The 24,465-nt window shown below is 65.9% G+C and overlaps 12 protein-coding genes and 1 non-coding gene across 13 annotated transcripts; 9 read left to right on the forward strand and 4 right to left on the reverse strand.

Annotated features, from left to right (window-relative positions):
• Positions 1–544: 544 nt before the first annotated feature.
• Positions 545–4,615, forward strand: MET5 (Sulfite reductase [NADPH] subunit beta; the record flags this gene model as incomplete). Its single annotated transcript, XM_069349704.1, has 1 exon — positions 545–4,615. The coding sequence occupies one exon, from the start codon at positions 545–547 to the stop codon at positions 4,613–4,615; it is 4,071 nt and encodes a 1,356-aa protein (XP_069213248.1).
• Positions 4,616–5,037: 422 nt separating this feature from the next.
• Positions 5,038–5,817, forward strand: UBE2N (ubiquitin-conjugating enzyme E2 N; the record flags this gene model as incomplete). The annotated part of the gene is made up of 4 exons (XM_069349705.1): positions 5,038–5,067; positions 5,224–5,338; positions 5,401–5,496; positions 5,606–5,817. 4 exons carry the CDS (start codon positions 5,038–5,040, stop codon positions 5,815–5,817), a joined length of 453 nt encoding a protein of 150 aa, XP_069213249.1.
• A 385-nt stretch (positions 5,818–6,202) lies between these two features.
• Positions 6,203–8,058, reverse strand: Q8F55_001062 (uncharacterized protein; the record flags this gene model as incomplete). Its single annotated transcript, XM_069349706.1, has 3 exons — positions 6,203–6,846; positions 6,884–7,792; positions 7,830–8,058. 3 exons carry the CDS (start codon positions 8,056–8,058, stop codon positions 6,203–6,205), a joined length of 1,782 nt encoding a protein of 593 aa, XP_069213250.1.
• Positions 8,059–9,496: 1,438 nt separating this feature from the next.
• On the forward strand, positions 9,497–10,598 carry Q8F55_001063 (uncharacterized protein; the record flags this gene model as incomplete). Its single annotated transcript, XM_069349707.1, has 3 exons — positions 9,497–9,717; positions 9,762–10,058; positions 10,094–10,598. 3 exons carry the CDS (start codon positions 9,497–9,499, stop codon positions 10,596–10,598), a joined length of 1,023 nt encoding a protein of 340 aa, XP_069213251.1.
• Positions 10,599–10,901: 303 nt separating this feature from the next.
• Positions 10,902–11,535, forward strand: Q8F55_001064 (uncharacterized protein; the record flags this gene model as incomplete). Its single annotated transcript, XM_069349708.1, has 2 exons — positions 10,902–10,905; positions 10,943–11,535. 2 exons carry the CDS (start codon positions 10,902–10,904, stop codon positions 11,533–11,535), a joined length of 597 nt encoding a protein of 198 aa, XP_069213252.1.
• A 127-nt stretch (positions 11,536–11,662) lies between these two features.
• On the reverse strand, positions 11,663–12,707 carry HCR1 (Translation initiation factor 3 subunit J component; the record flags this gene model as incomplete). Its single annotated transcript, XM_069349709.1, has 4 exons — positions 11,663–12,157; positions 12,310–12,441; positions 12,545–12,642; positions 12,689–12,707. 4 exons carry the CDS (start codon positions 12,705–12,707, stop codon positions 11,663–11,665), a joined length of 744 nt encoding a protein of 247 aa, XP_069213253.1.
• A 270-nt stretch (positions 12,708–12,977) lies between these two features.
• Positions 12,978–14,060, forward strand: Q8F55_001066 (uncharacterized protein; the record flags this gene model as incomplete). The annotated part of the gene is made up of 4 exons (XM_069349710.1): positions 12,978–13,205; positions 13,242–13,464; positions 13,513–13,675; positions 13,712–14,060. The coding sequence occupies 4 exons, from the start codon at positions 12,978–12,980 to the stop codon at positions 14,058–14,060; spliced, it is 963 nt and encodes a 320-aa protein (XP_069213254.1).
• A 172-nt stretch (positions 14,061–14,232) lies between these two features.
• Positions 14,233–15,506, reverse strand: Q8F55_001067 (uncharacterized protein; the record flags this gene model as incomplete). The annotated part of the gene is made up of 3 exons (XM_069349711.1): positions 14,233–14,553; positions 14,591–14,847; positions 14,882–15,506. 3 exons carry the CDS (start codon positions 15,504–15,506, stop codon positions 14,233–14,235), a joined length of 1,203 nt encoding a protein of 400 aa, XP_069213255.1.
• Positions 15,507–15,824: 318 nt separating this feature from the next.
• Positions 15,825–16,196, forward strand: Q8F55_001068 (uncharacterized protein; the record flags this gene model as incomplete). Its single annotated transcript, XM_069349712.1, has 2 exons — positions 15,825–15,913; positions 16,067–16,196. 2 exons carry the CDS (start codon positions 15,825–15,827, stop codon positions 16,194–16,196), a joined length of 219 nt encoding a protein of 72 aa, XP_069213256.1.
• Positions 16,197–17,454: 1,258 nt separating this feature from the next.
• inda1_2 (Amino acid permease) lies at positions 17,455–19,512 on the forward strand (the record flags this gene model as incomplete). Its single annotated transcript, XM_069349713.1, has 6 exons — positions 17,455–17,645; positions 17,743–18,068; positions 18,113–18,444; positions 18,485–19,223; positions 19,260–19,399; positions 19,447–19,512. 6 exons carry the CDS (start codon positions 17,455–17,457, stop codon positions 19,510–19,512), a joined length of 1,794 nt encoding a protein of 597 aa, XP_069213257.1.
• Positions 19,513–20,452: 940 nt separating this feature from the next.
• inda1_3 (Amino acid permease) lies at positions 20,453–22,668 on the forward strand (the record flags this gene model as incomplete). The annotated part of the gene is made up of 11 exons (XM_069349714.1): positions 20,453–20,676; positions 20,717–20,846; positions 20,882–20,965; positions 21,000–21,111; positions 21,147–21,268; positions 21,337–21,510; positions 21,548–21,579; positions 21,628–21,854; positions 21,890–22,311; positions 22,364–22,421; positions 22,463–22,668. 11 exons carry the CDS (start codon positions 20,453–20,455, stop codon positions 22,666–22,668), a joined length of 1,791 nt encoding a protein of 596 aa, XP_069213258.1.
• Positions 22,669–22,925: 257 nt separating this feature from the next.
• Positions 22,926–22,997, reverse strand: Q8F55_001071. Its single transcript has one exon. It is a non-coding gene; the product is annotated as a tRNA-Asp (tRNA).
• A 408-nt stretch (positions 22,998–23,405) lies between these two features.
• Positions 23,406–23,669, forward strand: Q8F55_001072 (uncharacterized protein; the record flags this gene model as incomplete). Its single annotated transcript, XM_069349715.1, has 1 exon — positions 23,406–23,669. The coding sequence occupies one exon, from the start codon at positions 23,406–23,408 to the stop codon at positions 23,667–23,669; it is 264 nt and encodes an 87-aa protein (XP_069213259.1).
• Between the last annotated feature and the right edge of the window lie 796 nt (positions 23,670–24,465).

Genomic DNA, 24,465 nt, shown 5'->3' on the forward strand with positions numbered 1-24,465 from the left:
AAATTCCAGATCGCACAGACGGATCAGACACGGGTCTAGCCGATGCATTAGGGTGGGATTAGGGCTGGGCCTAATTGGGGTAGCCGTCACGTGGCATTTTGTAATGGGTACTGTTGAAACTGGGCTGATTTGACTGGCTCGCCGGACCGGATGACGTTCCTTAGAGTCGCGCGTCGCCGATCACGCCATCGGCCATTCGTCGTATCTTTGCCATGTCAGGCTCAATGTCAGGCTCTTTTGCTCCGAATCCCAGCCTCCACTGTAACAGTGATGTCGTGATACGCCGGATACTCCCAAAAGAAAGTTGGCTGAGAGCGAGTGATCTCTGACGACAGCAACCAAGCAGCAAGCAGAGCCGTCTACGAGGCTATACCTGCGGCAACTCACCGCTCCTCGCCGCTTCTTCTTAACTCTTCATCATCATTTTGCGAGCCCACATCGCTCAGCGAGGCCACACAGAACGGACTGGTACGTGTGTGGCACCCGCGCTCCGCTTCCCATCACACACAGTGGCACCACCGACTGACACCTCGCCCCAGAAACCATGTCCCTCGTTGCCGCGCTCGCAAACCTCTCGGCCACGGTGCACCACCCATTGAGTGGTGCGCCGGCCGCCTCGGCCCCGCTCAACCCCTACCTCCCCCTGCCGGCCGGCACGTCGCTCCTCACCACGCCCACGTTCCTCGCGTCGCTCCCCACGCCCGAGAAGAACGCCGTCATCCACGTGCTCGGCGCCGAGGCCGCGACCGCCCCGCGCTCCCCCAAGGCCGTGACCCTCATCTCGCGCACTGCCCAGGAGGCGTACGACCGCGCCATCCTCGCGCTCCGCCTCGCCCAGACCCTCGGCGCGGTCGTGTACCACTTCATCGCGCCCGCCGCGCTCGACGGCCACCTCGACGAGGTCAAGGACGCCGAGGCGTGGCTGTCCTCCCCTGCCTCGCCCCGCCCCGCCGACGAGAACACGACGTTCGAGGACCAGCTCGTCGCGGCCTTTGACGCGGCGTCGCTCTCCCTCCTCAAGCTCACCCGCCGCCCCCAGCGCTCGTTCACCCAGGTCCCCGGCGAGGGCGACCGCGTCGTGCTCAACTTCCTCCCTGCGATTGTCAAGGCTGCCAACGTCATTGACATTGCGTTGGCGTCGCCCCTCCCCCGCGAGAAGATCCGCGGTATCAAGGGCAGCGAGTTTGTTGTTGTTGAGGCCGCGGCCGGCAAGTACGGCGCCGCCTGGGCCCAGGTTGTGGATGTCGCCGACGGACTCGACGTCAACGTCCGCTCGGTCCTTGTCGCTAGCAGCAAGGCGCTTGGCCAGCTCGACGGCGCCATCAACTCGTCGGCGCCTGTCGCCCGTGTCGGCGCGCCCGGCCCCCAGCTCGAGATCCCCTCGAGCTCGATCGTCGTCCCCACCGCCGAGTCGCAGTACACATCGCTCCTTGAGACGTCGCCCCACCCCCTCGAGATCCTCAACGACCCCGTCCACCTCGCGGCCAACGAGACCACCTCGCCCCTGTACGCGTTCGGCAAGGCCGTCGCCATCCGCAACGAGCGCAACCGCCTGATCGAGCTCGTCAAGCAGGTCCTCAAGGCCAGCGAGACCCGCAAGGAGGTCCACGCCGCCCTCGGCGACTGGCTCCTCGCCAAGGACGACAAGAAGTCGGCCGCTGCCGGTGACAAGGCCGCCGCTGCCCTTGGCCAGGGCGCCAACGCTGCCGAGGCGGAGATCGTCGCCCTCGGCGCCAAGGGCCACTGGGCCAAGCGCACCCTCTGGATCGCTGTCTCCAACTCGTGGGCCGCTGACCTCGCCTCGTCGGGTCTCCACCACGCGCTCGTCTCGGGCCTCGACATCAACCTGCTTGTCTACGAGACCCAGCCCTCGCCCTTCTCGCCGCTCGCTCAGCAGCAGCAGCGCGAGCGTAAGAAGGACCTCGCGCTCTACGCGCTCAACCTCGGCGACGTTTACGTCGCCTCGGTCGCCGTCTACTCGGACTACGCCGGTGTGATCAACGCCATGCGCGAGGCTGAGGAGTACGCTGGCCCCGCCCTCGTCCTCGCCTACCTCCCCTGGGGTGAGAAGGAGGACGGCTCGGCCATTGGTGGCGACGAGAAGGCCGGCCCGCTCGAGCGCCTCCGCGAGACCAAGCGCGCCGTCGCCGGCGGCTGGTGGCCCCTGTTCCGCTGGAACCCCAAGCTCGCCGACGACAAGCGCTTCTCGCTTGACGCTCCCCACATCAAGAACGCGCTCTCAGAGTTCCTCGACCGCCAGAGCCACCTCGCCCAGCTCACCCTTGCCGAGCCAACGATCGACCCCAAGGTCACGTCGTCGGCCGGCGGTGACCTCGTTGCTGCCCGCAAGAGGAAGGCCCGCGAGGCCTACGACCGCCTCCTCAACTCGCTTGACGGCCCCGGTCTCCTCGTCCTCTTCGCTTCTGACGGCGGCAACGCTGAGAAGCTGGCCAAGCGCCTCGTCTCGCGCGCCAAGATGCGCGGTGTGGCTGCCGAGCTCCGCGTCCTCGACTCGATTGCCGGCGACATTGTCGGCCAGCTCTCGATCGAGTCCAACGTCGCGATTGTCACCTCGACCGCTGGCCAGGGTGAGCCCCCCCAGAACGCGCGTGACTTCTTCAAGGCCCTCCCCAAGATCGACGCCCACATTGGCAAGACCCAGCTCGCCGACACCAAGATTACCGTCTTCGGCATGGGTGACTCCAAGTACTGGCCCCGCAAGGAGGACTACATCTACTACAACAAGCCTGGAAAGGACCTCTTTGCCAAGCTCATCGCTCTCGGTGCCCAGGAGCTCTCGCCCCTTGGTCTCGGCGACGACTCGGACCCCGACGGAACCCAGACTGGCTACAAGCCCTTCGAGGCTGGTCTCTGGAAGGGCCTTGGCGTCGACTCTGTCGAGGTCGAGGAGGTCGCCGAGGAGGTCATTGCCAACGAGCACATCAAGATTGCCTCCAACTACCTCCGCGGTACCATCCTCGAGGGTCTTGCCGACGGCAGCACGGGCGCCATCGGCGCGTCCGACCAGCAGCTGACCAAGTTCCACGGCACGTACATGCAGGACGACCGTGACATCCGCGAGTCGCTCCAGGCGCAGGGCCTCGAGCCCGCCTACTCGTTCATGATCCGTGTTCGTCTGCCCGGTGGTGTCTGCACGCCCTCGCAGTGGCTCGACATGGACCGCATTGCCGACGAGCACGGCAACTCGACCTTCAAGCTCACGACGCGTCAGACCTTCCAGTTCCACGGTGTCGTCAAGAAGCACCTCAAGCCCGCCATGCAGTCGATCAACCGTGCGCTCCTCGACACGATCGCCGCGTGCGGTGACGTCAACCGTAACGTCCTCTGCTCGGTCAACCCCGGCCTCTCGCCCGTCCACGAGACGGTCTACAACTTCTCCAAGTCGATCTCGGAGCACCTGCTGCCCAAGACTTCGGCCTACCACGAGATCTGGCTCGACAAGAAGCCCGTCTACTCGGGTGCGCTCCAGGAGATGGAGCCCCTGTACGGCCCCTTCTACCTGCCCCGCAAGTTCAAGATTGCCGTCGCTGTTCCCCCCGACAACGCCGTCGATGTCTTCACCAACGACGTCGGCTTCATCGCCGTTGTCGAGAACGACAAGGTCATAGGCTACAACGTGTCAGCCGGTGGTGGCATGGGTGTGACCCACTCGAACAAGAAGACGTACCCCCGTCTCGGTGACGTGCTTGGTTTCGTCACTGCCGAGGACGGTGTTCTGGCGGCCGAGGCCATCATGCTCACCCAGCGTGACCACGGCAACCGCAAGGACCGCAAGAACGCGCGTCTCAAGTACACTGTCGACCGCCTCGGCCTGCCCCTGTTCAAGTCGGAGGTCGAGAAGCGCATGAAGAAGCCCTTCCAGCCGGCCCGCCCCTACACGTTCGACTCGAACCTCGACGAGTTTGGCTGGAAGACTGGCAGCGACGGTAAGCACCACTTCACCCTGTTCATTGAGAACGGCCGTGTCGAGGACTCGTCGCGCAACCAGTTCAAGAGCGGCCTGCGCGAGATTGCCGCGGTGCACAAGGGCACGTTCCGCCTGACTGCCAACCAGCACGTCATCCTGTCCGAGGTCGAGGACGCCGACCTGCCCGAGATCAAGCGCCTGCTCGCAAAGTGGGGCCTCGACAACGTCAACCACTCTGCGCTGCGTCTGTCGTCATCGGCCTGTGTGGCCTTCCCCACCTGTGGCCTGGCCATGGCCGAGTCGGAGCGCTACCTGCCTCTGCTGATCGACAAGGTCGAGAAGATCTGTGAGGAGGCGGGAGTGGGCCACGACGCGCTCGTGATGCGCATGTCGGGCTGCCCCAACGGCTGCTCGCGTCCTTGGGCGGCCGAGGTGGCGTTCGTCGGCAAGGCGCCGGGCTCGTACATGATGATGCTGGGCGGCTCGCACCTTGGCGAGCGCCTGAACAAGCCGTTCCGCGAGAGCGTGACCGAGCCTGAGATCATTGCCATCCTCACGCCGCTGATCAAGCGCTGGGCGACTGAGCGCTTCGAGGGCGAGCGCTTTGGCGACTGGACGGTGCGCGCGGGTGTTGTCAAGCCGACTATTAGCGGCAAGACGTTCTGGGACGACTCGTGCGTGGCATAGGGGGGGAGGAGTATAGTTGTTTCCTGCATTTTGGATAAGTATAGCCCTGTAGTATGTATGGATCGTTGCATCGGACAAGAGCGGTGTGTGCCGCGCGCCGAAGGCGGGCGGCGGGGGGCAGTGGCTGGGACAGGTGCAGCGGTGCGCGGTGCAGATGGCAGTTGTTGGACCACATGCAAGTGGATGTGGGTGTGGTTGTGCCTCACAGCCTAGTTGCAGCCACGGTCGCCATGTCGTCATGTGCCCAATGCGGCTTATGTAAGCGCCGCCATGGCCTTACCCACCCCTTGCCGCCCACACCGCAATCGCAATCGCCATGTGACGAACGCTCGTAGCGTTGCACAGTGACCTCGACAGCGACACCTACACCGAAGCAACGTGCGTGTCGAGTACTGGTGCTGGCTGACCCGCAGAACGACACAATGGCAGGCCTCCCCAAGCGTATCCTCAAGGTGGGTCGGCGTGCGTGCGCGTGAGGCGTGCTGACGGCGTGTTCCCTCGGTATTGCCTTCCCCCGTCGCCCGCTCCCCCTACCACGGCTCGCTCGCTCCGCTCGCTCTGCCCCACGACGGCCTCACACGCTCGCTCCGCTCGCGTGCGCGCCGCAGGAAACCGAGCGCCTCATGTCCGACTCGCCGCCCGGCATCACGGCCGCGCCGCACGAGGACAACCTGCGCTACTTTGACGTGACAATAGCCGGGCCCGAGAGCTCGCCGTACGAGGGTGGGTGCGGCGGCGAGCGGCGCCAGCCGCGAGCCGGGGTGACGAGTGCTGACCCAGACTAGGCGGCGTGTTCAAGGCCGAGCTGTTCCTCCCGGAAGAGTATCCGATGAACCCGCCCAAGGTGCGCTTCCTGACCAAGATCTACCACCCGAACATTGGTGAGTCCGAGTGAGCGGCGCAGCCGCGAGCGAGCCCGTGGCCGTGGTGTGGTGCGGTGGTGCTGTGTGGAACGACGCCGCGGCGCTCGGCGCTGACGCGCCTCGCAAGACAAACTCGGCCGCATCTGCCTCGACATCCTCAAGGACCGCTGGTCGCCGGCGCTGCAGATCCGCACCGTCCTCCTCTCGATCCAGGCGCTCCTCGGCGCTCCCAACCCCGACGACCCGCTCGCCAACGACGTCGCCCAGGCGTGGAAGGAGGACGAGAAGGCCGCCATCGCCGAGGCAAAGGTGTGGACGCAGAAGTGGGCCTCGGACTGAGCGAGGTGCGAGCGCGCAGCGCGAGCGCCGCGCCGTGGCGACGAGCTCAGTGTCCCGGGCTAAGTATACCCCGTAGCGTATGAACCATGGTCGCTGTGCTGGCTGCCTTCCTCCTCCCGAACTGCCGTGCCGAGCCTGCTCGCCCCCACCGCCTCCCCGCCCGAACAGTGCCCGCGGTCAGTCGCACGGCTATCGATCCCCGAGCCACCAACCACCTGCGCCCCCCCTCCCGCTCGCCCTTCGGGCTCGCGCTCGGCGCACTCCGCACTCGTGCATCGCAGGGTATTCTGTACAGTACAAACTCCTCCCTCCGTCGTAACTGTCGTCGCCGCCGTGAACATGACGTGTAACACGCCGTCTATGCCCCGTATCTCCCCGCCCCCGCCTACTGCCTCACCGCCGAGCGGCTCTTCTCTGGCGGCGCCTGGTACCCCGACGCCACCTGGCCATAGCTAGGCGGTCGCGGCGCCTCGTCCACCTCGTGCGCCGTAGGCATCTGCACAGGCGGCGGCACAGCCGGGTACCCGTTGCCCGCGTACGTGCCGTATCCCGTCGGCGACACCACGTGCTCCTGTCCCTGGCTGTACTCGGACGACACCGAGTGCTGCCTGTTCAGCAAGCTCGGCTGCTGCGGGTTGACGAGATGCTGTGGCGTCGGCACCTGGATCGGCGACACGGGCGACACGGCCTGCTGCTGCGCCGTCGTGTAGCCAAAGCCCTGGTGGCCAGTGTACTCGCGCTCCTGGCCCGGACTTGTCGCCGCGCGTCCGATGCCGCCGAGCCCGTCGTCCTCGTACGCGTGGTGGTACGGGTCCGCAGGGTTGACAACCGGTCCCGGGTCGTGGTATCCGTGTGAGTCGGCCGACGGCGCAGTGCGCGCGCCAACGGCGGCGGCGCCGCCGTAGTACTCGTGCCCGCCCTGCGATGCGCCCGCCTGAGGTGGGTACGCCGCGTTGCCGTACTGGTCGTTGTAGCCCTGCTGGTTGTAGTTGTGCTGCTGCTGCTGCTGGCCGTAGGGATCGTTGTAGTCTGCCGTGTCAGCCGAGCCCACGCCGCAGCCACTTACATTCACCGTGGGCACCCTGGCCCTGATTGTAGTTATAGTTGGGGTCGTTGAACTCCTCGTAGCCACCCTGGTTCTGGTTGTAGTCGTGGGCGCCGCGCTGACCAGGCTGGTCGACGCCGGCACCACCAGCGCCAACACCCGCCGCGCCGGCAGTCATAAAGCTGCTGCCGGTCGAAGGCTGTCGCTGCGGTGCAAGTCCCTGCTGTCCGTAGCCATAGTCGTTGGGACCGTAGCCATTCTGGCCGGCACCCTGCCTGCGGCCATAGCCGACACCAACGCCCTGGAGGACCGAGCCGTCGCGGCGAAGCTTGGGGCCTGCCGACCCGTGAGAGCCGTCGTCGTACAGGTACTTGTCCTCGTACTGGTCCTCCTTGAGAGGCACGCGCTCGTAAGGCTGGAAGTTGGGCAGGTCCTGCTCCTTCTGGCGGCGCTGGTCGTCGCGGAGAGCCTGGAGTCGCATGTCCGTGTCGCGGTTGTAGTCGTCCATCTCCTTGTCGCGACGGCGACGCTTGTTGTTGTCACGGCGCCCGCCGCCTCCGCAGCAGCAGCAGCCGGCCATGCCCCAAGCGCAGCCGGCGAAACCGCACAGCAGCCATCCTGCCAGCGTCATCCACACCGCTGCGCCGACCGACGCCGACGCGCCGTCAACGCTGGAGATTCTCGACTTGGCGATAAAGAAGATGGCCAGGTCGAAGATGAAGGCAATGAGGGCGATGCCGCCGGCAATGGACGCGAAACACGTCGGGAAACAGAGCACGGAGAAGCCTGGGATCATGTCGATGAGGCCACAGATGAGGGCAATGACCGCAAAGGCGAGCGCGATGGGGTGCAGGATGAGCGTGTAGGTCAGCGCCTTTGAGATGACGCTGGGGATGTTGAACAGTTTGACGTTGAGGATCGTGTTGAGGTCTGGAGTCAGTACGCAGCCATACAGCAGTCCACCCACCAAAGTTGTAGCCGACCTGGGGGCCTTGGCAGACCTCTGCCCCGCCGTTCTGGACGAGGCAGTAGCCCAAGGTGCCGAGCCTGAGTCTGCCTGCATAATCGCCGTTGGCAAACTGCGCCTCGAGAAAGTAGAATGTCTTGAGGAGCGGTGTGTTGAATGAGACAAGCGCGAGGACGACGCAAGCGCCGAGGAGGAGCAGGCAGCCTGGGAGCGCAGAGCCAAACGACATTGCGCTGGGCGGTGCTTTGTGCTAGGTGGTTGTGTGCTGCGGTGGTGCCGTGTGTGTGGATGTGTGAAGGATGGTGTCAAGTGTGATGGCAGGCGCCGCGATGTGAATCGGGTCGAGGATGGTGTGGTTCCTCGTGCGTGCCGAGCCCGTGTAGCCTGGTCTGGCTGGGTCTTGTCGCGACGATGTGGGATATGCGGTGCCTGCAGAGGTGGCAGCACGAGGAGGCGACACACCGACCCCTGGTAGTGTGGGTGGGGGGAGGAGGGAGGGAGGGAGAGGGATGTGGGAGTTGGAGTTTGTCGCGTTGTCGATGCACGCGTCTGTCCAAAGATTGGGATCTGATGCGGCCAAGGATGGGATAAGAGTAGGATGGGCCGTGTGTGAGTAGTAGAGTAGATGAGAGAGATGACCTTGGTTGGGATCCATTCCTTGGCCATCCATGGTGCAACATGGCATAGGGGGTCGGTGCCGCCAGCCGCCCAGCCATCACCGCCCGCCATCGCGCGCCTGTCCTTGCCTTGCCTTCCCTTGGGCTCACGCGCCCGGCCCACCCGTCCGGCGCCGAGGAACCGCAACCCAAAGCGGTGCCATTTTTCAGGTGGCACCCTACGCTGGCTGGCTGCACTGCACCGCACGCTCCGTCATGTCATGTCATGCACGCAGCCCCTCGGGCAAATGGGATTGGAGCGACGGCAATGACGACGACGACGGGTATGCATACGGGCAATGGAGCGAACACAGCAGATGGCCCCGCAACGCAGCGGCGTCGGCAGCAGCATGGGTTGTGGGGAGTCGACTCTTGTCTTGGGCCCAACCCTGCCTGGGTGCCCTTCCCTCGTCATGTTGGCTTCTCGCAGTCGCCCCTCCCTCGGCCCTGGCAGTCGACGCTGTGCCGCCTCGAGGGAGGTGTCGCCGGGACTCGCACCGTCAACATCCATCACTGCTGTCAATAATCTACGAATCGCGCCGCCGATCTCACTACAATCCTATTACATTGGGTTTTGAAACTTGCAAAGATCGTCGCACTCTTCTCTACGGGTTTCACATGAATAGTGGCACTAGGCCGGGCCGCTAGAGGCACGACCAATTTGCTTCCGCTTAGCTGGGTGATCACTCCTCAGTGCCCGCCGCCGCCACTGTAGTGTGCCAACAACGAACGACCCTTCCCTGGTCAAATCATCCCATACGATCCCATCAATCCAACACTCTTCACAATCCTTTTACTCCTACTACCCCCCCTGCCTCCTCCCTAAACCCCCCCTTCATCCGCCTCGACAGCGCACGCAGACGCACAACCCCGAGCAGCACTCAACAACCCCGACGCCAGTGCCAGCGCCAGTCGCAAGCCAGCAGCCAGCCCACTTCACTAGCGCCCACGCAGTCCCGACGTCCACATCACACCTACACCTGACATCTTACCCACCAACCTCCCACGGTCATGTCCAAATTCTACATGTCCGGCGACGGCCGCGCGGCGTCGATCGACGAGCCAGAGTACCGCGCCGGCGGCAGCGGCCGGCCCAAGAGGTCGAACAAGCAGCAGAAGGACGAGTACTACGAGCTCGGCGAGGAACGCGACCTGGGCTTTGACGTCCGCGCCGACTTTGACGGCACCGGCCCGAGGTGGAGCGAGATGTACGGCGTGGCCAAGAATGAGCAGTGAGTTAGCCAAGCGATCGTTGTGTATCGAGCTCACACCCCAGGTACCGCCCAGTGTACGACCATGTCGCGCCCTCGGGCACGGGCGAGGTCGGCGCGAGGCCGGCGCGCTACGACTACAGCGAGGCACGCGACCCCGAGATGGTATCGGTGCCGGTGCTTGGCCCCGAGTGGGAGAAGGGCGAGCTGCACGCGCAGTCAAGGCGAGGCAAGAAGGAGATCAAGGCCGACAAGCGCAACACTGCCATCAAGGCCTGGAACCGTGACCAGCGCGGCATGTGTGGCATCAGCTGGCTGACCCGCACGTGGTTTGTCTTCATCGCCTTCTTCTTTATCGCTGCGTGAGTGTGGGCGGGGAGGGCGGCGCTGACGGCAGGCTCATTGTCGTGCTCTTCTTCACGATCCCCCGCGCGGCCGTCTGGCAGTGGTACGACGCCGACCCGGTGCTCGTGTACAACGAGACTGCGGTGCTCACGCGTGTCCCGGCCAACTTTTCATTCGACGCCGACCTGCACCTGCTGGTGGACGCGTCGACGTCGTGGCTGCCGGTGCGCTTCTCCAACGTCCAGGCGACGGTGTACGACGTGCAGTCGCAGAAGATTATCGCGCAGGGCAACAAGAAGTCGTTTACGGTGCAGAACAAGAAGGACCAGCCGGTTGTTTTCCCGATCCACTTCCAGTACATCGGCATCAACACGTCGGACACGACGTGGGCGGCAATGTACGACGCGTGCCAGTTCCAGTTCAACGGCGTGGAGCGGGCGGATCTCAAGTGGACGGTTGAGGTGCGGCAGTCGATTATCGGCATGGTGACGAAGCCGGTGTCGACGGACTCGTTTACGGGGGTGAAGTGCCCGTTCCAGTTCAGCGACAAGGCGTAGGCGAGCAGCGCCGAGCAGCGCAGCTGCGAGGCGGCCGCGTCGATTTGCTCGCCGTCGCGCATCGACACATGCCTGCCCACCCCATCACCCACATTACCCACCAACCATACCCCACCCCACCCCACGACCCACATGATCTTGGACATTGACCGACGACCGCGCGCCGCGCATTGTAGTGTACGAATTAATCCAGCATGACGTTCTCTATGCAATACATGGTCTGTGCGGTGGCGCTGCGAGCAGCGAGCGAAGCGAGCGCGAGCGCGCCTTGCTTTGCTTTGCCTTGCCCAACCTCTCGTCTCGATGGGTACGTCCGCCAGCGACGCCGCCCTCACTGACGGCAGACGCCGACGCGGAAGCCGACGTGTCGACGCTCGCCACCGTCTCCGAGGCGACGGCGCGCGCGCTCTCCCCCAAGCCAGGGGCGGAGCGCGCCGGCGCCCTCCTCCGCGCAGCCGAGACGCTCGCCGCGCTCCTCGCCTCGCCCTCCCGCCCGCCGCGCGCCGACGCGCAGCGGCAGGTAGCCGCCGTCGCCTCCGCCAGCGAGGTACTCCGCGCCGCCGCGGCCTCGACGCTCATCCGCCTCCAGGGGGCCGAGGGCGCGCTCCACGCCCTCAGTGGGGAGATCGACGCGCGCGCGGTGCTGCTCGCCCGCCGCCGCCTGCAGGCTGAGTGGGCTCACGTCGCTGCCACTGCGGGCCTGGCCCGCGCTGGCACTGCCGCTGGGGCCGAGCGCGCTGCCGTCGCTGAGGCGGATAGGGCGCTGGCCTCCCTCGACGCGGAGGACGCCGCGCTCGGCGAGCAGGCGCGCGCGCTCCGCTCCGGCCTGGCCAACGTCGCGCGCGTAAAGGCGCGGTATGCGGCCGACGCGGGGGTCCTTGCGCGCGTCAGGGCGGCGCTGGCGCGCTGCGAGGCGCTGGTGGCCGGGGGAGATTAGCTGCGAGATGTACGCCGAGGCCGCAGTTCGTGCCTGCCACACAGTCACCTCGGTCGTGCTGCCACAGTCACCTCGGCACGGCGCCGGCTGCGCCGACGCCTCTGTCGCATGCACACCATGTACCACTCTACATAAAGTCGTCGTCGTCGAGCACGTCGTCGTACGCCTCGGTGTCGACCTTGGACCCGAGCGCCTTGGTCGCGCCGAGCTTGGGCTTGGCGGCACCGCCCTTCTTCTTGCCCGACGCCTTGTCGCGCTCCTCCTGCTGCTTCGTGTTGCCGATGACCGAGAGCGACGACGACACCTTGCGCGTCTGGACGGCTGACAGGCTCTCGACCAGGTCCTTGGCAAGCTGCTCGACAAAGCCGGGGTACAGCCCGTTGGCCTCGTGCTTGGACGTGATGGCGAGGACAATGTTGCGGCTCAGGTCGGCAAAGTCGGCCTTGGTCGCGGGCGTGGCCGTGAGCACCGCCTTGAGCGCCTCGCTGCGGTCGACAGAGAGGTCGCCCATCAGGTCGGACGCGACGGCCAGGTCGGCGTCGAGCTCCTTCTGGCGCGCCTCTCGCCGCCGGTCCTGCTCTGTCCGCTCGTCGATGAGCATGTCGTCGCCGCCCCGTTCGCGCTGGTGCGTCAGTAACCAGTACGCGAGTTCCGCAGGCAGGAGCGGGCCGGCGGCAGGGGGCACGGCGCTGCTCGCCCGAGTTGCGCTACTCGCCCGAGTTGCACTGCGCCCCCGCTCGGCCCGCCGCACGCGACCACACCAACATCACTCACAGCCTCGGCCGCCAGGCGCTCCTTCTCGGCGAGCTTCTGCTTAAGCGTCATCTTCTTCTTGATGGGCGCGGCGGCCGCCTTGGGGGCAGCGGCGGCGGGCTTCTTCTCCGAGTCGGACACATCCCAGTCGTCCTGTGGTGTGAGCGAGCGTCAAGCGTCACGGACACGGGTCGTGGCTCGGCGCGCACGGGCACTAGCACCGGCGCGCCGTCCACGAACCCCCAAGCCCACCCACCTCCTCCTCGTCCTCGCCGGCCCACTTGTTCTGCGTGGGCTTGGGCAGCGCGATGGTCGGCTGCGGGGCAGAGGTCGACGGCGTGTCGACGTCAACGTCTGCGGGATTAGCTGGGCCAACGGTCGACAAGCCAGCGGCACCCACCCCAGTCGTCGTCGGACATGATGCTGCTGTGTGGGTGAGGTGGGTGGGGTAGAGAGCGCGGTGATGTCGCAGTGGCTGTCGTCGTCGACAATGGGTGTCTCGTTTTGAAGTCGCGTGTTGCCATTTCCGACTTTTGTCTCGTGCGTAGGTGGCAAAAGGGTCCTGCCAAAATATTCGGCCGTCATTTTCCTGGCATTTATCCCGGCGACAGAGGCGATCACCTCCACATTGGAGGTCGATTGGCGTCCAGCTCGCGGTGCCGTTGTTGTCGCCCACACCCGCACCCCCCATGCCGCCACGACCGCACCCGCTCGCGACGCTGGCCCAGATCCTCGACACGCCGTCGGCCGCCGACGGGCTCCCGCCCGAGCTCGAGGCCGACCTCCGCGTCGCGGGGTGCATGCTCATCCAGGAGGCGGGCATCCTGCTCGCGCTGCCGCAGAGCACGATGGCGACGGCGCAGGTGGTGTTCCACCGCTTCTTCTACGTTTCGTCCATGGCGACGTTCGGCGTGAATGTAGGTACTCCGTTCCCCCCGCAACCTAACACCCAGGACCTCTCCGTCTCGTGCCTCTACCTCGCGACCAAGCTAAACGAGACGCCGGTGCGCCTGCGCGACCTCATCAACACGTACATGTTCCTCCAGGCGCGCGTGCAGCACCTCCTCTCCCTCCCGGCTGGTACTGACCTGAGCGCGCTCGCGCTCGGCGGCGGCAAGCTCTGGGACGGGTTCAAGTTTGACGTGCCGAGCTTCCACAGCACGCTGTTCTGGGAGTGTGCGTGGCTGCGTCGCTCTTGTTCAGATCAGCCACTGACGCGCGCAGGGAAAGACGCGATACAATACAACGAGCTCCAGATCCTCAAGCGCCTCGGGTTCAACATGCAGGTCGACCTGCCGTACTCGCACGTCGTCAACTACCTGCGCATCCTCGACCTCGTGTTCGAGGGGGACATCGCGCAGCGCTGCTGGTCGATCCTGAACGACGCGTGGGTAGCCAGTCTATCACAACGCTCACCCACCAGCCTCTTGACCCCGCTGTACGCGCAGCAGCCACCCCACGTGCTCGCCGTGACCTCGATCCTGCTCGCGACGCGGCTGGAAAAGGTCGCGCTCCCAGACGGCTGGCACGTTCTCTTCGACGTCGAGTGGGATGACATCTGGCCCAGCTGCGGGCGCATCATGGAGCTGTGGCGCGACTGGGGGGTCGCGCCGATCCCGGGCGCGGTCGAGGCCGCCGAGGAGAGCGCCGACGAGCACAGGGCCAAGGAGAATCGGTGGAGGCGCGCCTGGGTGCTGGCCGAGAGCCGCAAGGCGGTGAGAAAGTGGGTGGCGGAGCGGGCACCGGCAGACGTGGGCGAGGGGAACAAGTAGACGTGAGGCGCGACATGAGATACCCAGCACATCTATACCATTACACATGCCGTTGATACAGATAGAGATGTAATTCAAGCTACAAGAATGGCGGCTGGGTCGGAACGCAGTGTATTAGACTTCTGACGCTGTAACGAGGCCCGAGGGGAATAGATTATGACGCCTAGTATACTCATCCCACCCGCGAGCCCCAAGGCAGCAGCCCGCGGCTGATATCCTCGAGCGCTTCGTGGATTCTGCGCACCGTCTCCTCGGGGACGCGGCCGCGGCGCACCTCGACGATAAACGTGCGTCCGACGCGATTGAACCCCGTGAGGTTGGCCGCCGTGATAGGCGAGTACGAGAGGTGCAGCTGCGCCCAGAGCGGGGACAGCGCGACGGCGAGGTGCGTGTGTGGCAGAGGGAGGGCGGCGTGCGGCGCGCTGCGCGGGCCCCACGGCGTGATGAGGTTGGTCGGGATGGTGAGCAGCAGGTCCTCGATGCGCGCTGCGGGCTGGGCGTGAGCTCGATACCTTCTACGTCGAGCTCACCTGAAGCCGCGTGAACACTTCCGTCTCGTGCCCCGAGTCCTCGCACAGCTCGCTCTCGGCCCTGCGCAGGTCCTCGCCCACGCGGACCGCGACGAAGCGGTCGAGCACGGCGGCCTCGCGCGAGCGCCGCTTGAAGACCGGCTCGGCGGTCACGTCCTCGGCGTTTCCGACCGGCGGGAACGGGTGGGACGAGGTGCCGGGCGGCAGTTGGGACTGGTAGATCGGGAGGAAGCGCGCACGGACGATCGACGTCGCGACTGCGTGTCAGCGGTGCCGATGAGGCTCACGTACCGAGGAAGAAGCGCCGGTCGACGCCGCGGATGCTCCGGAACAGCCACCAGAGCCGGCGCGCGCTCTCGACCTCGGGGTCGGCGCGGTATCGCTCTGGCGTGGCGCGGGGGTCGAGCGTGAGCTGGAGGATGCGGTGGAGGACACCGAGGGGGATGGAGGTGAGGGTCGCCGGTGGGCGGGGCGAGGCGCGCGGGCTCGGGGCGTGGGCGTGCGTGTCGGGGGCCGAGCTGGGACCGGCCAGCGCGGCGAAGGGGAAGGCCGCGCCGGGCGGCAGCGTGCGGTTCGGCGAGAGGAGGTAGTCCTGCTGCGGGGCAGGGGGTTGGTTGGGCGGCACGACGACGCGCGGCCGCGCCGACGCCGGGTGGCGGTACCACCCCGGCGTTGGGGGCGTGGGCGGGGTCGGCTCGCGTTGTTGCTGGGGCGGGCGCCCGTCGGGATACTTGATCTCGAGCTCGAGCGGGCTCGGGGGCACCTGCTGCTGCTGGCTCGGTGGCGTGGGGAGCGCGCGCGGCCAGCGCGGCGGGCGGAAGGCGGCCTCGCGCGGCGAGTAGGGCGGGGGCACGTCGAGGTCCTCTAGCGCTGGCTGGCGCTGCCTGTGTTGCGGGTCGGTGGGCTTGTAGTCCATTGCGTGTGGAGAGAGCGATGGCGAGATGGAGAGTGGCCTGCAGTTCTGCAACTATGTGTCATGCGGGGTCTCCTCGATTTGCGGTGCAGACCGAGCGGCGGGAAGTGCGCGGCATTCCTTGGCGGAGGAGGCACGTGGTGCACGTGGTCTTACATAATCCCACGTGGGCGACGCGATCGACGAGACGAGACACGGACGTGCCGTGCCGGCTGCGCGTCGAGCCGAACAGCGCCGACAAGACTAACTCTTGCGCCGTCTTGTGCAATCAATCACTCTCTCGCCTTCTCGCCCTCTTGCCATCCATCACACTTCGCCACAATGGTCCTCGGTCGCCTCGTCCACTACGCCGTTGACGCGCTCGCCGTGTCCACCATCCTCGCCGGTGTCAAGAAGACCACGGGCTTCACGTGAGTGCGCGCGTCGGTCGGTCGCGTGGCCACCCACCGCTGACCTTTTGCCTCTCTGCCCACGATAACGGTGACCTTGGACACGACGCATCCGGACATGCTCGACCCACATCACGGCACCGCTCGCTGCGCTCGCTCCGTTCCCGCCAACAGCCCCGCGACCGAGCAGATCCCCGAGTCGTCGATCCGCACCTTCACCGAGGGCTACCTCGGCGCCGGCGAGTCCGTGTTCAACTTTATCGCAGGGCAGGCCGTCACATCGCAGTACTTCAAGAAGGATTAGGCGCGTGCCGCGACATGATTTGGCCCGCCCCCGGCCGGACCAACTGCCAGCGACCGCCGCCCGCGACGACCCGCCCACCGACCCGCACACGCGCTGTACTCCTAGATGTATCTGGATGCCGCTGGACTGTGAAAGTTGGCCAGCCGCGAGTCCGCGAATCCACGCGCTAGGGCCGGCGCGGCTGTTTCAGTGTCAGCCAGCGTGCGAGGTGCGGTGGGCGAGGCGAGGCGAGGCGAGGCGAGGCGCGTGGTGGACGGTGCGAGTGTGGCTCGAGCGTGCGGCGCGTCTGACTGGCTGGGGGTGTGGGGGTGGGTGTCTGACGGCTAACGAGGCACTGACGGGGGGATTGACTGTGGCGAGGCCACGAGCGTGGTGCTCTGATAGTGAGCGCGGGGTGCCTCATCCTTCCTGGAGGCGAGACGGCGCGTAGTGCTGGCTGAGGCGTACTCCAAGCGTGGGGCCTGCTCCAAGGCCTGTCGCCGCTCTCGCCCTGGCCATGACGCGTGCAGTACTGTAATCAGCGTTTTGGCAGCGCAACGATGGTGACAGTGGTGATGAGGGTTACACACGTCCTGGTCATAGAGGTCGCCACTGTGGTCAAGAAGCAGGGCGCAGGGCAGCTGAAGCGGACGTAGGGCCAAGGCGACTATGCTATGCAGCTGCACGCATCTCCCAGTGGCCCGTAGACGGCCTGGCGATACGCAGGATCCGGTGCTCTGGCTGAAGAGCAGTCGCGATGTCAGTCGTGTGGCCAGTGATCGGCTCAGCCAGGGTCGGCACCCTCGCCTCATTGTAGCTAGCAAGGGCAGGCAGCCTCAACCAAACCTACATGCATAGCCCTCCCCCTCAGCGCCTACTATGCCCGCTCTCCCTCAGCGCCTAGCACGCAGCAGAGCACTCTCCCCTTCGTTATTCGCCCTCTCGATTCCAGGTATTCCGGCCACTTACTTGTGCCGTCCGGCGCCGGTCGGCTCGGTGAAATTCAAGTTGGAAAAAATCTTACACCGTGTTTGGTTTCCTGAGTCGCCGTGTCCCTCCAACGTCCCTCCCGACCCTTATCGAAGTCAAGCCGAACACTTGCAAGCGAGGCAGCGACCACTCGGATGACTCGACGGCGGGCGAGGATTTGCGGGGGCTGGGCTGCCTGCCTGGGCGGGCTGGGCCGACGACTTGCACTGGCTCACTGGCTGACGTCTGGACCAAGGCTACTCACTCACTCACTACTCACCACTCCATGGCCCAGTAGCCAGCCCCACACATGTTCGACAAGGAGAAGCACCCCGCCATGCTGGGCCACGCGGCGAGCGGCTCGCCGCCGCCGTCGACGCCCGCCAGCGTAAAGGTCAAGGAGCCGAGCTTCAGCGAGTGGTACGACCCGTCAAAGGAGAGCAAGTGGACGCGGCTAGGCCTCACGCCCGAGAGCTTCAAGCGCGCTCCGGGCGCGACTCGGTGAGTGGCGCGCGCGGGGGCGAGTCGCGGAGCGACGAGCAGGCAAACAGCGGCCTCCGGCACCCTCATGCCCAACACAACTCGCTCACACCCCCAGCGGCCTCGTCACCCACGGCGACATCCCCGAAGAGTTCCGCACGCAGGACAACCCGCTGCTGCAGCAGCAGATGAAGCCGCGGCACCTGCAGATGATTGCCGTCGGCGGGTCGATCGGCACCGGTCTGTTTGTCGGCTCGGGCACGGCGCTGCAGGCCGGCGGGCCGGCCGGCGTGCTCATCGCCTGGATCAGCATGGGCATCATGCTCGTCAACGTCACGCAGGCGCTGGGCGAGATGAGCATCTTGTATCCTGTTTCGGGAGGGTTCTACACCCTGGCCAGCCGCATGCTCGACCCGTCGTTTGCGTGCGCCATGGGCTGGAACTGTGCGTCAAAGTCGGGTGGGGGACAAGCGAGCTAACCCCCGCAGACACGTTCCAGTGGCTTACGATCCTCCCCCTCGAGCTCACGGTCGCCGGCATGACGGTCCAGTACTGGACCAACGCGGTGCCGCTCGGCGCGTGGATCACAATCTTCTACGTGTTCGTCATTTTCATCTGCCTGTTCGGGACACTAGGGTACGCCGAGGGCGAGTTCTGGAGCTCGGTCGTCAAGCTCGCCCTCGTCGTCATCTTCGCCATCATCGGCATCGTGTGTATCTGCGGCGGTGGGCCAAAGAACGGCGCGTACTCCGAGTACGTGGGCGGCAAGTACTGGCAGGATCCCGGAGCGTTTGCCAACGGCTTCAAGGGTGTTTGTGCTGTGAGTCGCGGTGAGATGGCCCACAGAAGCTAACGCTCAGATGTTTGTCACGGCCGCCTTCTCCTACTCTGGCACTGAGCTCGTCGGCCTCGCGGCGACCGAGACACCCAACCCGCGCGAGACGATGCCCTCGGCCATCAAGAACACGTTCTGGCGCGTGACGCTCGTGTACATCACGTCGCTCGTCATCATCGGCCTGGCGCTGCCGTACAACGAGCCTCTGCTCAACGTCGGCACGGGCGCGCAGATCTCGCCCTTCACCATCGTGATGAAGAAGGCGGGCTTCAAGGGGCTCGACCACCTCGTCAACGCGACCATCTGCGTGTCGGTCCTCTCGATGGGCCTGTCGGCGACGTACGGCGGCTCGCGCTGCATGATGGCGCTCGCCGAGCAGGGCTACGGGCCCAAGTTCCTCACGTACGTCGACAAGGCTGGCCGCCCGCTGTACGCCGTGCTCCTCGTCATTGCGACTGGCCCCCTCGCGTACATCAACCTCGCGCCCGTTGGCGACCTCGTCTTCCAGTGGCTCATGGCGCTGTCGGGCCTGTCGACCCTGTTCACCTGGCTCGCCATCTGCATCACGCACATCCGCTTCCGCCGCGCCTGGAAGCTCCAGGGGCACAGCATCGAGGAGCTGCCGTTCAAGGCCATGGGCGGGACTTTCGGCTCGTGGATGGGCGCGACGCTTATCGTGTTTATCATCTGCGTGCAGTTCTACGTCGCCGTCTGGCCCATCGGCGAGCAGCCGCACGGCCGCGCTGCCGCCGAGCAGTTCTTCCGTACGTCGCCTGTTCCCTGGCACCACTGACCCCCAGTCGCGTTCCTCGCCATGCCCATCATGATCTTCATCGCGGCCGTGTCGTACATCTGGAAGCGAGACCGTCCCCGCCGCGCCGCCGATATCGACCTCGACACGGGCCGCAAGTCGTGGCTCACGGTCGAGGAGATGCGTGCTGTGAGTTGGATTGATTGCGGGCAATAGGCACCCCACTGACGCTGCAGTACCGCGCTGAGCGCGCCGCCGCGCCGTGGTACACGCGCTTGTACCGCCTCCTCTTTACCAACTGAGGATTTGTATAGATGTGAACGGGTCTTGGCCGGCCGACGGACGCGGAGGGTGCGACTCACCTGGCGTTGCTGCTGCCTGCTGTTGCTTCTGACGCTGCTTCGGTCGCTTATGAGCCACACTCACGTGCAGGGCGGAAGGCGCCCGCTGCCCCCGGCCCAGTGCCGCTGCTTCTTCGACCCGTGTGGCGGCGTGGCCCCGCCGTCGGGGGGGCCGCGCCAAGCCACCCGGCGGGGCCTGCGATCGCGCTCGGGCGTGTGGCGGCATTTGGGCAGGTCGTGGGCGGGGCGATGCCGGGTGCGGAGGCGAGAAGTGCGAGGCGATGGAACGGCGGGGGCTGGCGCTGCTGCTCGGCGTGTCGCGATTTATCAATCCTGGAACGCGCGCGTTTCAGCCCGGCGCCTCAGTCGTCACTCGACCTCTGCCACCTCGACGCACGCCGCCACGCCGCCCCGCCGCCACGCGTGCCACTGTGCCACTGCCACAGTACGCACGCGCCGGCGAGATAACGCACCCATGCGGCCTTGCTCATTCACCCACCGCCCCGGCGCCGTCGGATATCCAGCTGCCGGCCGCCCGTCAGCGCCGCGTGTGGCAGAATGGCCGGCGCCGCACGCGCCGCCCCCCTCCGACATGATACGAGCGCACGCGCGCCCCTGGCCTATCAGCTGGCGTGTGCCGCTCGCAGCGCTGGGTCGCGGCCCGTGTCTCTTGCATTTCTGATACGCATGTGAGCGAGTTGCGCGCTGCGCAGAGCACCCGCCCCACGCGAGGCCTCTAGGCCTTGGCTGCTCGTCGACAAGGCTCGCAAACCCGCAGACCCGCATCCACCACTTACACACTCACTAAATAACTACTTACGGGCAGCGCCCCCTCAACACTCACTGCACTGCACTGCACCTGCATACCTGCACGCAACTGTCCTTTTCCACACCACCACACATGTCAGGACAACACCCGTTCGGCCTCGGGCTCAGCCTCGAGGAGAAGGGCCAGTACCCCGAGACCAAGAGCGCGCACGACCTGCCGGCGCAGGTCAGCGTGCACCCCGGCAGCGTTGTCGCGTCGGGGTCCAGCGCCGACTTTTACGACCCGACCAAGGAGACGTCGCTCACGCGCCTCGGTCTCTCGTTTGAGAGTTTCAAGCGCGCGCCGGGAACGACGCGGTGGGTTTCCGCTGCTGGACGCTCGCTTCTGACACGGCAGAGGCCTCGTCGGCCATGGTGACATTCCCAAGGAGCTGCTGGCCCACGACCAGCCCCTGCTCCAGCAGCAGATGAAGCCGCGTCACCTGCAGATGATTGCTGTCTCGGGCTCGATCGGCACTGGTCTTTTCGTGAGGCCCGCCGCTGGGGAGCAGGCTGACGCCAGATCGGATCCGGCTCGGCGCTCGCGACCGGTGGCCCGGCAGCCGTCATCATCGCCTGGGCCGTCATGGGTATCATGCTCATGAATGTGAGGTGCGGGCCCGAGCGCCGCTGACCCCCAGGTCGTCCAGGCACTCGGTGAAATGGCAATCGTGTACCCCGTCTCGGGCGGCTTCTACACCCTGGCGAGCCGCTTCATCGACCCGGCGTTCGCGTGCGCCATGGCGTGGAACTGTGAGCTGCCGGCTGAGGCGCAAGCTCACGACCAGACGTCTTCCAGTGGCTCATCACTCTCCCCCTCGAGCTCACGGCCGCCGGCTTCGCGATCAACTACTGGACCACCGACGTGCCCCTCGGCGCGTGGATCACCATCTTCTGGCTCGTCATCATCGTGCGTTGTGCCCCGGGGGTTGCTGACACCAGATCTTCGCGCTCTTCGGTACCCTCGGCTACGCGGAGGAGGAGTTCTGGTCGTCCATCCTCCGTCTCTTCGTCGTCATCCTCTTCATCTTCATCGGCCTCGTCTGCATCACCGGCAACGGCCCCAAGGGAACCGTGTACGAGCACTACCTTGGCGGCAAGTACTGGCAGGACCCGGGCGCGTTCGCCAACGGCTTCAAGGGCCTTTGCGCCGTGGGTACAAATCGTGCCACACTCCTAACCCACCCAGATGTTCGTCACCGCCGCCTTCTCTTACTCGGGGTAAGTCGGCCGATCGTCGGTGAGAGACCCACCACTCACACCCCCCAGCACCGAGCTCATGGGCCTCGCCGCCACCGAGACGCCCGACCCGCGCCGCTCCATGCCCGGCGCCGTCAAGAACTCGTTCTGGCGTATCACCCTCATCTACATCACCTCGCTCACTGTCATCACCTGCGCTATCCCGTACAACGAGGAGCTCCTCAACATCGGCACTGGCGCGCAGGTCTCTCCCTTCGTCATCGTCATGAAGAAGGCCGGCATCAAGGGCCTCGACCGTGAGTGTGTGGCAGCGGCACCCCTGACGGCCCAGACCTCGTCAACGCCACCATCTGCGTCTCGGTGCTCTCGATCGGCCTCTCGTCCGTGTACGCCGGCTCGCGCTGCATGACGGCCCTCGCCGAGACGGGCTACGCACCCGGCCTCCTCCGCTACGTCGACAAGGCCGGCCGCCCCCTCGTCTCTGTGATTATCTGCCTCGCCACCGGCCCCATCGCCTACATCAACCTCGCCGACATCGGCGCCACCCTGTTCAACTGGCTCGTCCAGCTCTCGGGTCTCTCGGTCCTCTTCACGTGGTTCGCCATCTGCATCAGCCACATCCGCTTCCGCAAGGCCTGGGTCCTCCAGGGCCACAGCGTCGAGGAGCTCCCCTTCCGTGCCCTCGGCGGCGTGTACGGCTCGTACCTCGGTGCCTTCCTCATCGCGCTTGTCATCATCTTCCAGTTCTACATTGTGCGTTGTGTCGCGGGTGATTGCCAGACGAGGCTCTGCTGACACTTCTCAGGCCATCTGGCCCATCGGCGAGACGCCCCACGGCGCCAAGGCGGCCGAGAGCTTCTTCTGTAAGCCGCGACCCAACTCATCGCCCAGCTGACCACCCCAGACACCTTCCTCTCGGTGCCCATCTTGGCCCTCATGTGGCTCGGTTCGTGGCTGTGGAAGCGCACCACCCCCAAGAGCCTGGCCGAGATCGACCTCGACACTGGCCGCAAGTCGTGGCTCACTGTCGACCAGATGCGCGCCTACCGCGCCGACCGTGCCAACGCCCCGTGGTACATCCGCGCCTTCCGCATCCTCTTTTCCGGCTAAGAAAGACTCCTCGAGAACAACGTTGTCAGATACGCGGGAGCTGCTTTATATGAAAGAACCTTATGCAATGTTGCGCTGGCGGGGTAGGGCTGCAATAGAGGATTTTGCGGCCGTCAAAAATTGCAGGTGCGACTCCAGTGCCACACGCCCCAACGCCACACTGTGATCCCCCAATCCACTCGTTTCGCACCCTTATCTCTTCCCTTCGCTCCTCGCTCCGCACCAACCAAAAGACAGAGCTCAATGCGCTCCAATCGCTTCCTGACGGGGAATCGAACCCCGATCTCCCGCGTGACAAGCGAGCATACTAACCGTTATACGATCAAGAACTTGGGTGTCTGCCGAAAAGTTTGGTCGGTGGTGAGTGAGCGCAGCAAGGAGGTGGGAGTGGCCCCGCGAGTGTGCCCAGCCTACAGTCGAGCGGCTCGACAGCCAGCAAACCCACGTCCACTGACCGCCACTCCCTCTCACTGCCCCAACTGGTGCTGCAGGACGATGCCAAGCATGGGCCTTGCGCGGGATTAACGCTCGACAACAATAGCACACGCCCAGCCTCCAGGTGGTGCGCACAGACCTGCCCACGGAGCCTCATGTCGGGCGCGGGGCCGCGCTGCTACGTCCTCTTAACCCCTCACGAGCGTGCTTCTTTCTCAGCTTGCCCGCATCCCCACATCCCAGCGCCGTCGACGACGGCGAGCCCCGCCCCGCCCCGCCCCGCCCCGCCCTGCCCGCCGACCATGCTCCCCAGCCCGCTCAGCCTGGCGCTATACCTCCCCGCTCCGCCGGGCGACGAGCCCGTCGCGCCCGACACGGCGGCCTCGACGGCCTCCTTCCTCTCCGCGACTGACTCGATCCTCTCCTCCCTGGGCCAGGACCACGCCCACGACGACTGGGAGCGGCGGGTGTGCGCGGCCGAGGCGCGCGAGGACGTGCCGCTCGGGTGGTGGGGATGGGGGTGGATCGGCGTCGTGTCCCTCGCAGCGACCATGCTCTCTGGCTAGGGTGGGTGTGGAGGGCTACGGCGCTGACGATAGGTCGTCCTCCGGCACATATCAAAGTACTACAGCGTGTTACAATATTGTCCAGTGTCGAGTGTATGTATGTGTGTATAGTTTCAGGCGCGTTGCAGGCTGCTGTCAGTGGTGCGGGGAAGGCGAGCGACTCACGTGTACACCGCTGCGAGTGCAGCCAGCGCGGCCGCTGCTTTCCATGGTGGGCGGGCGCGGAGAGCCCGAGAGCGCGCTCCGAGTGTGGTGCAGCTCGGCGTTGAGGACGCCGAAGCGGGCCGGGACGGGGATGGGCGCGGGGAAGGGGTCACGCCGGCCGGCGCGCCGTTGTACACACACCCGACGACCTTGATCGACGAGTTGGCGGCGAGCGCCGCACGGAGGGCGGTGATGCCAGCCGGAGCCGCGCCCGGTATCGTACATGTCCACAACGTGGTGCTGAGCGTATATGGCGCCGGGGCTGAAGGTGAGGGCGAGGGCGCTGCTGCTTCCCCAGCGCTGCCCGAGTCAACAGGCCACGCCACACCGCCCAGCATCTCACACGCGGCGGGCATGGCGGGGCGCGCGGCGGCATCGGCAAGCAGGCAGCCTGGCTGGGAGAGGGCGCTCCAGATCTGGGAGGACGTCGGCGGGGCGGGGGGCATGGGCTGGCGGGGGGTCGAGGGGGTGAGCGAGCGTGAGTGTTAGGCGGGAACGAGCGTGGTTGGGCTAGGTGAGCGTGGTCGTGATGGTGGTTGTGATGACCGGCAAGTATCTTCCCCGCCCGGCCATTTACGCTGCGCCGAGACGA

This window comes from Vanrija albida (assembly GCF_041260175.1).
Source record: "Vanrija albida strain AlHP1 chromosome Unknown contig_1, whole genome shotgun sequence".
NCBI lineage: Eukaryota > Fungi > Basidiomycota > Tremellomycetes > Trichosporonales > Trichosporonaceae > Vanrija > Vanrija albida.